The sequence below is a fragment of the Ovis aries genome, chromosome 20, assembly GCF_016772045.2.
Source record: "Ovis aries strain OAR_USU_Benz2616 breed Rambouillet chromosome 20, ARS-UI_Ramb_v3.0, whole genome shotgun sequence".
NCBI classification, from domain to species: Eukaryota; Metazoa; Chordata; class Mammalia; order Artiodactyla; family Bovidae; genus Ovis; species Ovis aries.
Window position 1 is genome coordinate 15530177 of NC_056073.1, and position 14641 is coordinate 15544817.

The following is a 14641-nucleotide window of genomic DNA, read 5'->3' on the forward strand; positions in this document are numbered from 1 at the left end:
AGGGTGTAATTACCGGCACTTACCGCGGCCATTACCCCCCTCGCCGCCGCGCGTGACACACGACCCGTCAGCTCGGCGTTTGCACCATTAAGGGGCCTCATTAGCATCCCGGCTCAGAAGCAAAATTACCCTCACTGCTCATTTCAAGATGTCATCAATTTTAATTTAGGGCCCAAAGATAGCACAATGGGAAGGCCCTCCCGGCCAGCCGCGCACGGAAAGGGGGGAGAGGGCGGGGGAAGGGCGGGGGCAGCCAGGGCCAAGGTGGGGGCAGGGCGGAGGGGGCGCGGGGCGCAGCGAGGCGGGAAGGGAGGCGCTGGTCTCCCCGGCCCGAGGTCCCCAGGCTAGGGCCGCCGGGGGCGCCCCCTGGGGAGGAAACAGGATTGTGGGCACAACCAGGGCCCACTCATCCCTCAGGGGCCGCCTGGAAGTGAAGTCTGGAGCCAGACAGTAGCGAGATGCTGTGCCTGGCCTTTCCTTTCGGTTATTCCTTTAAGGAACATGGGGAAACTCCGGGGTGGGCTGCAGTCCGGGGGTTCGCAGAGTCGGACACGACTGGGCGACTGAAGGACAATTCCTTTAATTCCCACAACGACCTTGGGTGGTAGCGATGGCAGTCCCTTTACTGAAGGGGAAAGGAGACAGAGAAAGTACCCCCGCCCCCCAAACTGCCTTAACACACAAGCCGTGGCAGAGACTGCATGTCAACATGGGCCCATTTGGTTCCGATGCGCTCCGCCCCTGGACCCAGAACCTGTGCTCGTGGAACGGTCTTCCGGTCAGTGCCTGGGCCCCACAGCCTGTCTGGTCTGCAGGTGGCTTTTGCCGTTTGTGCCTGGAATGCCCCCTCCCTCTCCTTGTCAGCCAAGTCCCTCGTGATCCAGTGTAATATCACCCCTGTCTTCCTGTTACCCCCTCACTGGATCATCTTGGCTGTTCACGTGTCTGTCTCGTCACCCCCACCTGTCTGGGGACTGGCTGCCAGGGAGTAGGGACTGTCCCTTATCCCCCTGGGACATCCCCGGTACCCGGCACAGAGCCGGCCGTGAGGAGTGCTCAGGATTTGCTGAGGGAATGAGCAATCACTGTCTCCCAGCCTTCCTGCCCTCAGGTGGAGTCTGGAGGCCAGAGCTGTCGTCCAGGTGGAAGGGGACCACGGAGGTCTCCCCAGCCCACCCTCTGTCACTCAGATGAGCACCTGGGGCTCAAGATGGGGCAGGCTTGGCCCGGAGAAGGACTATTTCAGTCTGTCTGTGATGGCTCAAAGTGGGTATGCCCCCAAAAATGAAAGGAAAAAAAAAGAGTGGGTATGCCCCGAATGTTTGTTGAGTGACTGAATGATTGAACACATGGATGCACGCACAAGTGGGTGAGGAGCAGCTCTCCCTGGGGTGCTTCTGGGTCCCTCTGGGAACAGAAATCTTAGTTATTTCCTCTGCGGACCTCACAGCCACTTGACTTATCAGCACTGCTGGGACATTTTCATTTTATAAGCTGAGCCTGGGCACATGTGATGCCCTGAAAGGGTCTCTTTCTTCTAAAAGGGGAACTACACGGGCCAGGGGATATTTTCCAGAAGTTTTGGTGTGGGAGGTGGGGGAACCTTCTTGTTATTTCCAGCTGGGTCTACCACCCCAGTCTGTCTTAACCCATGGTGAGGTTTAGGCCCAGTCTCTGAACCCACTGGGCCTTGGTTTCTCCCAAGTGTAAAGAAGGAGGCTGTAACCCACGCCTCACCTTCTCAGGCCATGGCGTGAGGCTCAGTGACAAGCCACCAGGAATACGGCCGGGCTGAGATCACAGGGCACCGCCAATCACCCCATGTGCCCTAGTCAGACCCAGTCCTGCCTGCCTCCCCTGCTGCCTTCAGCCCTCCGGCTCCCTGGACAGAGCTGGAGCGAGAGGAGAGGAAAGGGCCCCCGTCCTGAGCCCAGAGACCAGGTCCTCGCTGGCGGCAGGCGCCGCTCCCAGCCTCACAGAAGACAGATCGCTCCCTTAATCACTCTGGAAAAGAACCCCAAGCCGATATAATATTATAATTAATTAATTCACTAAAAAGGTATTAAATTTCTCTCCCCCCTGTGGATATTATCTGAATTCATTGACCTTTAGAAAAATCACCCTCTAATTGTAACCAGGTCCAAAAGCATTTGCAGCCCGTCCCTTTTACATTAATAATATCTTCCCGGACTTGGCTCTGGCTGCTTAAATATTGTATAAATTCCACTGCCCCCCTCGGAAAAGAGAGAGCAAAGAAAAAAGATGAGAATGGAGGAGCCCAAGAGGTGGATGGGGGCTGGACCCCGAGAGGCAAAGGTCTCAGGAAGTGAGGGGCAGGGGGTGAATTGAAGGGGCTCTATCTGCTTCAGGCGGCATGGAGGGGGCCCAGGCTTTGAGATGGGGAGGAAGGCATGGGTTGGGAACAGGAGGGTTGATTTTAGGGTTCATTTTTTAGGAGGCTGGGGCAGGGAAGATCCATAGTGTATATCAGACTCTCATCCAAGCCAGTGGCGCCAAACAGTGAAGAACCTCTGATTTAAAGGACCAGTGGGTGATGGAAAGAGAAATTCCAAAGAACATTCTGAGCTCCATCTTCTTCCCCACCTCAGGATCCCCCCTCCCTCCTGCCCCAGGCTTCACTCCAATTCCAGACAGCCCTGTTCTGCAGAGGGTGGGCCAGGCCTCGAAGGAAAGATGCTGTGGGATGTCCAAGACTTCCTAACGCTGAGGAGGTGGGTTCTAAGGAGTCAAGAGCCAGCACCAGCCCTTGCCTGTTCTCAGCAGGGCCTGGAATCTACTCTTGGTTTCCCGTCTGAATGAGTAGGGAGGTGCTCTGTGGATGGCAGGGGTGGAAAGCCACCTTCCTCTGTGTACACCGTGATGAGTGTGTCTGTCCTGCTTCTTGTCCTCAGATCCCAGCTCCCTCCCGGTACAGGAGATGAGAAGCCGGCAGCTGGCAGGGGATGGGCAGATGGAGGGAGTGGAGCGGAGGATGGCAGGTCCCTCGCCCAGTGCACCTGCTTGGCTTTGGGGCTCCATGGCGGACCCATGGGAGCTGAAGCTACTCGTCCTTCCCTGACCTGGCTTGGAGCCCTTCCCAGATCCCACTGCCTTTTCACATTTTCGCTTCCTCTCCAGTCGCTGGGGGCTTCCTCTGGGAAATGAGGGGGTTCAATGGGTCCATCTCTGCTTTCACACCAGTCCTCACCCACTCCACCTGTTTACAGATCCCCTCCTCGTGGACCTGATGCCTGGAACGGTGTTGTGTACCACATAAAGAGTGTGGATGAAGACAGCATCCTCTTCTTATTTAATCAGAGATGTTCATAACCTGCAGTCAGAAACTGTCGACCGACTCCATCCCAGCTACTAGCTAAGGGTCGCACAGACCAGTCTCAGATACGTGAACACTTTCTGGTGGCTTGCTGAAATTCTGGAGGTACTCTGTGTCTGCTGAAATCAAACGTAGGATTGCAGCTTGAAAAGCACAACCAAGTGGAGACTGCTCACCTCCTGGCCACTGCCCACGCCTGGCTCTGAGCGCCCTCTTGTGGGCAGAACCCCCACCCACACCCTCAGCACACCCCGTTGGGCCGTCCAGCTGCAGGTGGTGGGCCAGGCTGAAGGAACCTCGGGGCCAGAAGCCAGCAGGCAGGTGAGGATACCATGGTCTTGAGAGGCTGCTTGAACCAGTGGGAGGGCAGCGCGCTACTCCCCCGAGTCAGTCCCCAGGGTGAAAAGAAAGAACAGATTGGGGTTGGAGAGAGCCTCTGTGGCCTGAAGGAGGGCCTCGGAAGATTTCCACACCCTCACGCCTCCCCCAGCCAGAGCTCAGGACCTGCCTCAGGAGAAGAAAGGCTCCCAGGCCGTGGGCAGGTCCCGGCTGTGGGGTGGGGCCTGGAACGGGCAGGAGGTGCCCATGCTTGTGCGAGCTCCAACTCACAAAGGCATCCACAGCTCCATCTGACCTTGAGATTAATCCCCGGCCCGGCCGTCATCAGCACCCACACACCCGGCCCTTTCCACCTCTCCCTCACATGTTAATTGCTCCAACATTGATTTGATCTCCCGTTCTGCAAGGAGGAAATTGCCCTCTTAGCCATTTTCATCTTGGGATTTTTTTTTTTTTTTTTTAATTAGGCCCAGTTGTCCTCACAAGGCCCCAAGAGGGGGAAGCCATTTTGGTCTTTGCCTGAAGAGACTGTGGGAAGTCGAGGGAGAGGCGGGCAAAGCAGGCAAAGATGCTCTCCTCCCTTCCCCCAGACACCCCCGCCTCAAGAGGCACACCCCCTCACCCCTGTCTGTCCCAAGCCCATTTCCCTCACCCTGACTGAGGTCCTAAAGCCCCAGGGTCTTGGAGCAGAGGCCCCCCAGGAACCCCTGTGGGGTGAGAGAGCCTTTAGCCCAGAGAGGAAGGGGTTTGGAGGGGTCTCAACGCCTGAGGGTGCCGGAGCAGAACCTTCGCCCAACTCCCAACTGTAGTTCACATGGGTCCCTCTCACTTAACCCACTTAACCCTCATAACCTAGGGAGCTTGTCCTGGGCCTTGCCCCCACAGAGCAGGCAGCCCACCTATGCAGAGGAAAGAACTGGGGGTGGGGACAGGAGAAACATGCCCACCGTCCCCAGCCCGGGTAGTCTGGGCCCACAATGCCCAGAAGCTGTAGACTTGGTTTCCAAGCAACAGGGTCTCCCAGTCACCTGGCTCAGCCAACTCAGGCCTCAGCAGGAGGTGTGAGACCAGCGGGGCGGCAGCACCACCTTGTGGCCATGGGGAGGGACACAGCCCCCAGAAGCACCCAAGACCCCTAAGTAAGGCTACATCTCCAGCTTCCATGGGGCCCTGCTAGGGAGCTGGGGGAACCAGGCGATGGACTCAGTCCCTTCTGTCTGTATCCCCCAGCCCCGATCCCCTTCGGGGGCATCTGAACTGAGTCCATTGGGTTGACTCCTCCCCGGCATCTGTTGGCCCCCAGACCCCCTCCAAAGAGACAGGACAAGAGGGTACAAAGCACAGTGTTTACTAAAGGCACAAAGTGGGGAGCCTTGAGGGGAGCTGCTCTTCCAGCAGTGACCCCACATTCTAACGAACCCAGCGCCCCCTCTTCTGGGTACCCCCGCCCTCACACCACCTGGAGGAGAGCTGTTAGCACCAAAGGGGGGGTGGGGGGAGTGCCAGAAAGGCAAGCCTGGGCACCCCTGGACCAGTCCATGCCTCCAAGAAGGAACTTCCGGACCCCTGGTTCCAATGAGTCCTCCTTCACTGATGGGGGGACCAGGCTCAAAGGTAAGGTGTCTTCTTACCTCCAGCACACCTTGTCCCCCCTCTGCGGCGCCCCCTCGCCTTGCCCTCATGATTTCACCTCTGGGAGGAGCTGGGCTGGAGGCCTTTTCCTGCCCAGCCCCGTGAAAAGAGCTGCCCCTGGGTGGGGGGCTTCCAACCCATGGGCTGCCAAGCGGGCACTAAGTCCACACGGGGTGGGGGGCCGACGGGAGGAGTGAGGCCGGGCAGGGGCTACTTCACACACAAGTGCAGCCTGAAGGGTGGGGGGGCAGTGGCCCTGGCCCTCCCAGACCCCAGGCCCGCCCCTGTCGCCCAGGTCACAGCACGTCGCCCTCCTCCATGCTGAAGCTGCTCCTGCGGCTGCTGGCCTTGGAAGCCTCAGGGGACATGGTGGAGAAGAGGGGGTCGGAGGCCAGTGGGAGCAGGGAGTCGTCTAGGAGCATGAGGTCCAGATCTTTCTTGGACAGGTTGGGGAACGGGGAGGCATGCTCTGGCCCCAGAGGTTCGGGGTAGCCTGGGGGCCCTTCGTTGCCCCCGCCCCCAAAGCTCAGGTTGTGGCTGAAGTCCAGGTGGTGGAATGGGGATGGTGGCTGGGGCGGCTGGGCTGGAGGGGGCAGCGGGGCCTGAGGGGGCAGAGCTGGCAGTGGTTCGGGGTCAGGGACCTCAGCCCCCAATAGCAGGGCCTCCCCAGGGCCCTCCTCGCTGGGCAGCTCCTGCTTCACCACCTGCTGGGCCAGCTCGGCCATGTTCATGCCAGAGGGCGAGGTGGTGGGCAGCCCGTGCACCCGAGCCTGCATCTCCAGCTCCTGCGGGTGGGACAGACAGAGGCTGGAGGCGCCCACCCCTGGGAACCCCTGCCGCCCACCCCAACCCCCGCTGCCGCCCTTGACCCTCCCTTTGTGGCACTCAAGACCACAAAATATCTCAGCTGGGAGCAAGCATAGGGCAGCTCTAGAGTCTTCACCAGTGTGTTTTCCAGCTACAAGTCACAACTCATTAGTGGGTTGGGAAACCACTACAGTTGAGCCTTGAACAGCTCTCTATTTTTTTTTTTTAAATTGAAATAGACTTGCCTAGACTAGACTAGACTAGAAATTATCAGAATGCATTGCATCTATTAAGGATGAGGGTTCTTTCATGAAACTTTGATTTTTTTTCACTTTTAGCTGACTATGTATGCTGGATTGCAATGTGAATCGTATTATCTACCAGAAGAAATAGAAAATCTTTGAAGCTGCAGGCCAATTGCCCTTTATATAGGTGACCAGTGTCAGGCCCAAAGAGGACAAAAGGCCTTCAACAACAGAGCCAGGACTAGGTGGCTCTAGGTGGTAGCATGGACTTCCCCAAGCCTTTGTTCTTTCTCTTGCTCACTATGGGCACTCCCTGCCAAGTAATTCCAGCTCTCTGCCTCCCACAGAGGTAGGTTTACCCTTTCCTGCCCCCTTGAAGTTAGGTGTAGGCATGTGCTTGCATTGATCAAGGAAATGTGAGCAGAAAGGACCCTAAGAGTGACATGGGGCTTTAAAAACCAGTGCTAGATGTACTATCCACCAGTCTGGATCCTAAAATGAGTCTCGCAGAGCAGACCCTCCAGCTGACATCTGCTGCTTAAAGTGCTGGGGATTGTTACCCAACAATAACATCCTGACTGATACGTCTTCCTTCCCCATGGGGATCATCCCTCCATCTCCAACTGCAGAAGTGTAAGCACTGCCCCTGGGGTCAGGACTCAGGCCAGGGGTCAGGAGTCAGAGCCACCCAAGAGGACCAGGTTCAAGACCCAGACCTGGATACGGAGCCAGAGCTGCTTGTTGGTCATCTCCAGGCGCCGAGAATGGTTCTCCAGCTCCCGGGATTTCTGCAGGTCCTTCTGCATTCTCCGGATGTAGTCAACAGAGGCCTTGAGGATGGTGCCCTTGTTCCAGCGCACGTCCCTGCAGGCCAGGCAGAATCAGAGGCTCATGCTCAGAGGAGGGGGCTAGGATTGGCCAGGAGTTTCGTGGGTGGACGTAAAACCCTGCTGTGGTTTCAGAGTTGATGTTGCCTGTTCCAATTTTGCCCCAAACCCCAGACCTGACCAACCCCTATTTATGGAGGAGGCCAATCTCCATCTGCAAATGTGCCCTCCCAAGTGACTGTGGTGCCACCACCCACCTCATTAATCCCAAGTGAAAGGGCCAGTCGCTCAGTCGTATCCGATTCTTTGCAACCCTGTGGACTATAGCCTGCCAGGCATCTCTATCCACAGGATTTCCAGACAAGAACACTGGAGTGGGTGGCTGTTCCCTTCTCCAGGTGATCTTCCTAACCTAGGGAGGGAACTCAGGTCTCCTGCATTGCGATCCTAGGAACCAGGCAATTCGGAGCAGCCTCCTTCCTCAAGCCTCCCATTCCTGCCACCAAAACCCACACCTGTTCTCGACCCTCACGACTCCTGTCCCCAGACCACCTCTGCACCAGTCTGGTGGCCTCAGCAAACTTTCCTAGCATGACTCCTCCTCTAGGAAGCCTCCCTGACCCCACCCTTACTTCTGGGACCTGTACTCCTCCTTCCTGTCTTGAGCCTTTCTTAGTTAGGTGATGGAAGTTTCTTCTCCCCCCCCCCCCCGCCCCCAAACAGATGATAAGATCTTTAAGAAGCAAAAGGGGATTCTCTTCCCATCCTTTCCCCCTGGCAACCAGCAGATGATACCTGTGAGCTGCTACTCTCCCCTCCCGTTTCTCCAGAAAATCTACTCACAAATCATTGGCCTTGGGGATCAGCATGCCCAGCTCCTTGATGCGGTCATTGATGTTGAACCTCCGTCGCCTTTCAACTAGAAGTAACAAATATCAGGGGAAACAATTAGGGAGATGAGGACCCCACCTTCCAGCCCAAGGAGGGAAGCCTTAGTTCTTCTGGGAAGGAACGGGTGACGTGAGCGAAGAGCCAACTCATTGAAGACCCTGGGAAAGACAGCGAAGGAGGAGAAGGGGATGACAGAGGACAGGATGGTTGGATGGCAGCTCTGACTCGATGGACATGAGTTTGAGCAAGCTCTGGGAGATGGTGAAGGACAGGGAAGCCTGGCGTGCTGCAGCCTGTGGGGTCTCAAAGAGTCGGACATGACCAAGCAACCGAATAACCACCACCACCACCAAATGGGGTGGCTGTGGGGGTAAGGGGGTTGGGGGCAGGCCAGACATGATTAAGGAGGGGAAGACTGTAGCAGACAAAGCTGCCTGGAGAGGCCTGATCCAGTGCTCAGAAGGCTCCACGCCCTAAAGAAAACAATCTGATAAACTCATTCCCTCTGAAGTTCTGGGAATTTCATGAATATCTCTTCCCTGGAGCACCTCTCCCCCCACCTCCTAGCAAGGACTGGTGGGAAGAGGCTGAATCCAGTCACGCCAATGCCAGGATTTTAAGGCCTCATGTAAGGAATCCTTCCTAGAAGCTGCACATCAGAGGGTAGCTTTGGAGCCAGCGCAGGTGAGAGGAGGAAGAGGGGCAGGAGAGACTCACTGAGGTTGTGATTGTCTTTCTTCTGCCGCTCCTTGGCCAGGGCCCGGCTCTCAGCATCTGGAGAACAGAAGAGGAGAGCTGGGAGGGGAGGTGCTGGGGAGACACAGCCAGGATGGGGGCGCTCCCGGAGACAGCGGGCAGTACCTGTGAGCTCACGCTTCTGCGTCAGGTCCGCTGGGCAGGAGCTGCTGGTGACGCCCACCAGGGAGGCGGTGACCTGAGGGTCTCCACTGTACACATTCAGGTGACTGCTGGACAGGGGCAGCTGCAGGAAGAGGCGGGGAAGAAGACTCAGTGAGCGGCCCCCATTCTGCGGGGGCCTCTCCCCAGGGCCCATCGCCCTAGGAACAGCGATTCCCCGGGACAGCTGGGGAGGCCACGCTGGGGTCAGAGTCTGGGCAGAGTCCAGAGCTGAAGAGGCAGCCCCTGCCCTCAGCAAGCAGCACCCAGTGTTGCTGGAAGCAGCGGCAGGAGGGGAGATAGGGCCTGTAGAAGCCTGGGGGAGGAGCACCTAATCTGGAGTTTCTGGAAGGTTTCCAGAGGGCGTGGTGAGGAAGGGCACTAGAGCAGGGGGTGGCTGAGCAGAGAAGCAGACTGGAAGGAGCTGTCGAGCGCAGAGCGTGATGAGGGCGATGCTGGGGGGCCCGGGAGGGCAGGTTCCACTTGCAGAGACCCTGGTGCTTGACGACAGGCAGCCATTGAGGGGTTAAACGGGGGCCCCACAGGAAAAGATCTGAGTTCTGGAAAGATCTCCTACCACACATTCACGAAAAGCAAAATCACAGGCCCAGAACCCTGCAGAGTACAGGGGGAACCACTGACAGGGCCAGCCGCTGTGCCCTGCCCTCTCCCCTCCCAGCCCTCCCCGGCCCTGCTGGCAGCAGCAGGCTTCCCATCCTGCTGAGCCACACTGGCACCAGGGCAGCGGTCATGGAGAACTGACTCCCTGACCTCCCACAGCATCAAGGGCCGGGGCCCCAAGGGCGGGAGTGAGCAGCTAAGGCTCATGGAGCTCCAAAAAAAGGGGAGAAGATACCCCAGTTTCACCTGCTCAATGTAAATACCTGTCCCCCATTGCACAGAACTCGTCCCCAATGTCTTGCCTTATCTAAGTTGCCCATCATCCTGTGGGTAGAAGGCACCATCCCCAGGGGTTCAGAACCGTTAAGGGACTTCCCAGGGTCACAGCCAAAGATAGGCATCTAGATTCTAAGCCTGGCCCCTTCCCACCAATCCAGGAACCTGTAGGGGAAGGCTGGACTATAAATGCTGCTAAGGCTTCTGGAGGCAGAGGACCAAGCAGGCCTGATAGCACTTCCCCCTCAGAGGGAGGGGCACAGGCCTGTGCTCCACTGGGCCGCGGGCTTAGTAGAGGTGTGTGCATGTGTGTGAGTGGCTCAATCGTGTCCAGCTCTTTGGGAACCTGTGGACTGTGGCCCACCAGGTTCCTCTGTCCATGGGATTCTCCAGGCAAGAATACTGGAGTGGGTCGCCATTCTCTTCTCCAGGGGATTTTCACAACCCAGGGATCGAACCTAGGTCTTCTGCATCACGGGCATATTCTTTCCCGTCTGAGCCACCAGGGAAGCCCTTGGTAGAGGAGTGAAAGTGAAAGTCGCTCAGTCGTGTCTGATTCTTTGCGACCCAGTGGGCTATACAGTCCATGGAATTCTCCGGGCCAGAATACTGGAGTGGGTAGCTAGCTTTTCCCTTCTCCAGGGGATCTTCCCAACCCAGCAATCGAACCCAGGTCTCCCGCATTGCAGGCGGATTCTTTACCAGGTAGAGAAGAGCCCCATATCCCAAAGGAACTCATCCGCTCCAGGCCTTCCTGGAGCCACACTGCTCCCCTCAGCACCAGTGCCCCCCACCCGCCCCATCCCAACTTGGGCAGCCCTCCCCAGAGACCCGCCCCCCCGGCACTGAAGCCCCACCACGCACACAGGCTAAGGGATATGTCTCTGGATGCACAATTCTCCCGGGCCTGGGCCCTCATCACATGGTTGGATGGAGGCGACTCTCATCTCTGCAGCGAGACACCATCTCCACGCAGGTGAGGACCCTGTCTCTAGTTCTCTCCTGGGTCACGGCTCTTGGGTGGCCTCTGCCCCTCCCCCTGACACACCCGCCCTGCCCTGGCCAGCAGTACCGTGTTAGGCATCTGAGTTTCAGGATTGATGAAGCCCAGGACATCATCCAGACACATAATGTTGTCAATGACATCAAACTGAAACAAACAAACAAAAAAAACACAGTCCCTTTGTGGGAGAAGGCACTTGGAGAAAGGCAGAGGGGAAAGGGGTACTGGACAGCCGCTGACCTGAGGGACCTTAGAGCCCACCTCACCCCACCCGCTCATCTGGGGGTAAGGGAACAGGCCCAGAGAGACCTGAGCTGTCCAGGTTCCCCAGGCCCCAAGGCTCAGGTTAGGGCTCTTCCTAAGGAGCCAAGTTGCCCAGGGAGATTGCTTTATGCCTTCTGCCAGGACATGGCTTTGCAGGTGTGCTGCGCATTCCGGTATGAGTCTCTTGTTTCTTCCTAGCAGGGCTTTCCGAACTAGGGATGATGTTTCTCCTAGGAGACTGGGGCTCCCTGAGGGCAGGGCTGTGTCTCCCCTCAGACTGGGGCTCCCTGAGGGCAGTGCCTTGCCTCTGCCATCAGACTAGGAGCCGCAGGGGCACAACAGGGGGCCCCAGCTCTGCCGGTGGCAGGCACGGGCCAGCTCCGCACTCACCTCCCGCTCCGGGTTGGAGCCGATGTGCAGCATGGCCATGGGGCTGTTGGGAGCACTGTTGCCGGCTGAGGACGACAACACGTGTGCGGGCCGCACGCCTGGGGAGGCGGCTGGTAGGGGCTTTGGGGAGCCCTGGGCGGGGCTGATGTGGGCGGCAAACTTGTTCCCGTAGGTCTCAGACAAGTACTCCCGCACCTTCTGGTCCCGGGACTGCTGCAGGTGGTAGGAGGTGGGGTTCTCCAGGTAGGACTGCACCTGGGAGAGGGGGGAGGAGGCAAAAGGTTCCAGGCTGGAGCTCCGAGGGACCGGGGCAGGGGTTGGAGGGGACCAGCCCGAGCCTCAGGCCTCACCTTCAGCACCTCCCCGGGCACTGGTGGCGGAGATTGGAAGTGGACGGGGGTGTTGATGGCTGGGGTGGGCGGCCCCCCCAGCTGCTGCTGCTGCTGCTGCTGTTGCTGCTGCATGTAATGCATGACGGCCTGCTGCTGCATGCGCTCCCGCTGCTCCTCCTGCTGCGCCTGCTCCCGCATGAGCTGCATGCGGAGCCCGATTCGCGACGCCATGGTGGCTGCCGGCTCCCTGGGGACAGATTGCAGGGCAGTGAGGCAGGGGGCCCTGCAACTTGCACAGGGTCTCGGAACTTCCCTGGCCGTCCAGTGATAAGGACTCTGAGCTTCCACGGCAGGGGGCCGGGTTCAATCCCTGGTCTGGGAACTGTGTTCAGTCGCTTCAGTCATGTCCGACTCCGTGCGACCCCATGGTCTGTACCCTACCAGGTTCCTCTGTCCATGGGGATTCTCCAGGCAAGAATACAGGAGTGGGTTGCCATGCCCTCCTCCAGGGGACCTTTCCGACCCAGGGATCGAACCCATGTCTCTAATGTCTCCTGTGACTTTCCTGGTAGTCCAGTGCTTAGGACTCCACACTTCCACCGCAGGGGTCCCGGGTTCAATCCCTAGTCTGGGAACTAAGATCCCGTAAACCACACGGTACCGCCAAACAAACACAAAACAACAACAAAAACAAGCAAGACCAAGTGCGTGGGCTCTTGGGGAGAGACCAGAACAAAGGTGACCGCATTTCACGGGAGCAGGAGGGCGCGTGGGAGGTTTGCTCAAGGTCACTGAGCAAGTGGATGGCAAAGCCGAGACTTAAATCCAAGCCTGCTGGTTTCTTGGGCCAGAGATCCATTCATGCTCCCTTCATTTGTTCTAGTATGTCAGCACCCCAAACTTGGAGTCAGTCTTAACCCCTTTTTCTCTCTCATGCCACCTGGTAAGCCTGCCAGATATGACCCCAAATACATCCTCCTCTTCTACTGCCTCGCTGCCCCCAGGGAGGGCCCAGCCTCTGCCATGCCTTACCTGGCTTCCTGACGGCGCCTCCTAACCTCCAGCTGGCCCCACGACATTCTACTTGCAACTCGATAATTAGAGGGATCCTGTTACAACCTAAGTTAGAGACTGTCTCTCTTTCGGCTCAGAACTCTCCATGGTTCCCATTTCTCTCCGCGTAAAAGCTGAAGTCCTTCCCATAAAAAGGCCTCTCTGATCTGTCCCCACCTGATGGTCTCCTGTGACCCCATCACCTCTTACTCTCCTCCCTGTTCCACCTGTTCCAGCCACACCTAATGCCTCAAACGCATGAAGCATGTTTCCTGCCTCAGGGCCTTTGCACCTGCGCTTCCCGCTGCCTGGGGTGCCCATCCCCCAATGCCACCAAGGCTTATTCCTTCACCCCCACCACTCAAGTGTGTCACCTCCTACCTTATTCAACATTGCAAAACCAGCACCCCCACCCCCAACTCTATGCCCCTTCCCTGTTTTAAGTTTCTCCCTGTCGCTTATCACCATCTTAAATATTATGCATTTTTGCTTAGTTATTTCAATTCATCCTCTATCTATCTCTCAGCAGGAATGCAAACTCCCCCCAGGGCAGGCATTTTGTCTGTCTTGTTCACTGCGGTGCCTCAGGCCTCTACAAATGTATACAGGGAATGTTTACTATTTATGAACCAGCACTGGCCATCCAGCACTGAGCCAGCTGTAGGCCCTGAGCCCATGGCATCTACAGTCCAGAAAGTGAGAAAGGCAAGTCCCTGGGTCATGGTAACCCCACACAGAGAGGGTCGCCTCGGGGCACCTTGTCCTCCCTGGGTGCAGCGAGGGCACTTGGTAAACTGAGTCAGTAAGTGGTGGATCAGCACAAGACTGGCAGGTCAGCCGCAGTGTAGACCAGAGGCCGGAGCTGCACCCCAAGGTCCTAAGAATGAGACCCATACACCTGGGGGTGACAAGGGAAAGCAGTACAGGCTGGCATGTTCTGCCGAGTGCCAGACATCAGACTACGTCGGCACTAGAGGAAGGTACTGGAAAATACGGGCTTCCTGGTGGAGCTAGTGGTAAAGAACCCACCTGCCAATGCACATGGGTTCAATCCTTGTGTTGGGAAGATTCCCTGGAGAAGGAAATGGCAACCCACTCCGGTATTCTTGCCTGGAAAATTCCTTAGGCAGAGGAGCCTGGCGGGCTGCAGCCCATGGGGCTGCAAAGAGTCGGAGGCGACTGAGCAACTGAGCACACGCTGGCAGATATTCAGTGAAAATCACCAGATCGGGGAACTAATAATAATCTGCATCCTATCTGAGCATGCACTGTGTGCTGGACCGGGTTCCAAACACCTTCACCTCAAACAGCCCCCTCTGGTAGCCTTGGTTATTCTCCTCCTACAGATGAGGAGAGACGGTGGCACAGGGAGGTTGAGCATGCTGCAGCGGGATCAGAGCCGGGACCCAGTGCCAGTCTGGCTCCCCGGCCCGTCTTGGGCGGGGCTGGGGATTCTGTCTCCGTGTAGAGCTGGGAAGGCGTTTGTCCCAGGTTGCGCGTCTGGTTGATCCAGGGCCAGGAATGGAGCCCCAGCCACCTGGCCCCAGGCCAGGGCTCCCTCTAACCATCCTGCTGCCTGACCTATAAAGTGGAGCGGCTCCGTCCACCTTGCAGGCTGAGTAGTCAGTGGCCATTACCTCATCTCCCTTCCTCGCTTTTCTGCCCCCTTAGGCTAGGAATTCCTGAAGAGGCTGCTTCAGCCCCGGGGGCCTCTGGCCAGCTCCCAACAG

The 14641-nt window shown here is 57.6% G+C and overlaps 1 protein-coding gene across 6 annotated transcripts in view; it reads right to left on the reverse strand.

The window, feature by feature from the left end:
- Positions 1–5005: 5005 nt before the first annotated feature.
- The window catches only part of TFEB (transcription factor EB), a 47501-nt gene continuing 37865 nt past the window's right edge, over positions 5006–14641 (reverse strand). For all 6 annotated transcript variants that reach the window (XM_027959207.3, XM_060403630.1, XM_060403627.1 and 3 more), the window contains exons 2-9: positions 11877–12105; positions 11527–11781; positions 10942–11019; positions 8937–9057; positions 8793–8849; positions 8028–8103; positions 7074–7221; positions 5006–6090 (exon numbers count right to left, since the gene is read on the reverse strand). In XM_027959207.3, the coding sequence (XP_027815008.1) occupies positions 5602–6090; positions 7074–7221; positions 8028–8103; positions 8793–8849; positions 8937–9057; positions 10942–11019; positions 11527–11781; positions 11877–12089 (1437 nt within the window). In that variant the 5' untranslated portion in view covers positions 12090–12105 and the 3' untranslated portion in view covers positions 5006–5601. The remainder of the gene's footprint in view (positions 6091–7073; positions 7222–8027; positions 8104–8792; positions 8850–8936; positions 9058–10941; positions 11020–11526; positions 11782–11876; positions 12106–14641) is intronic.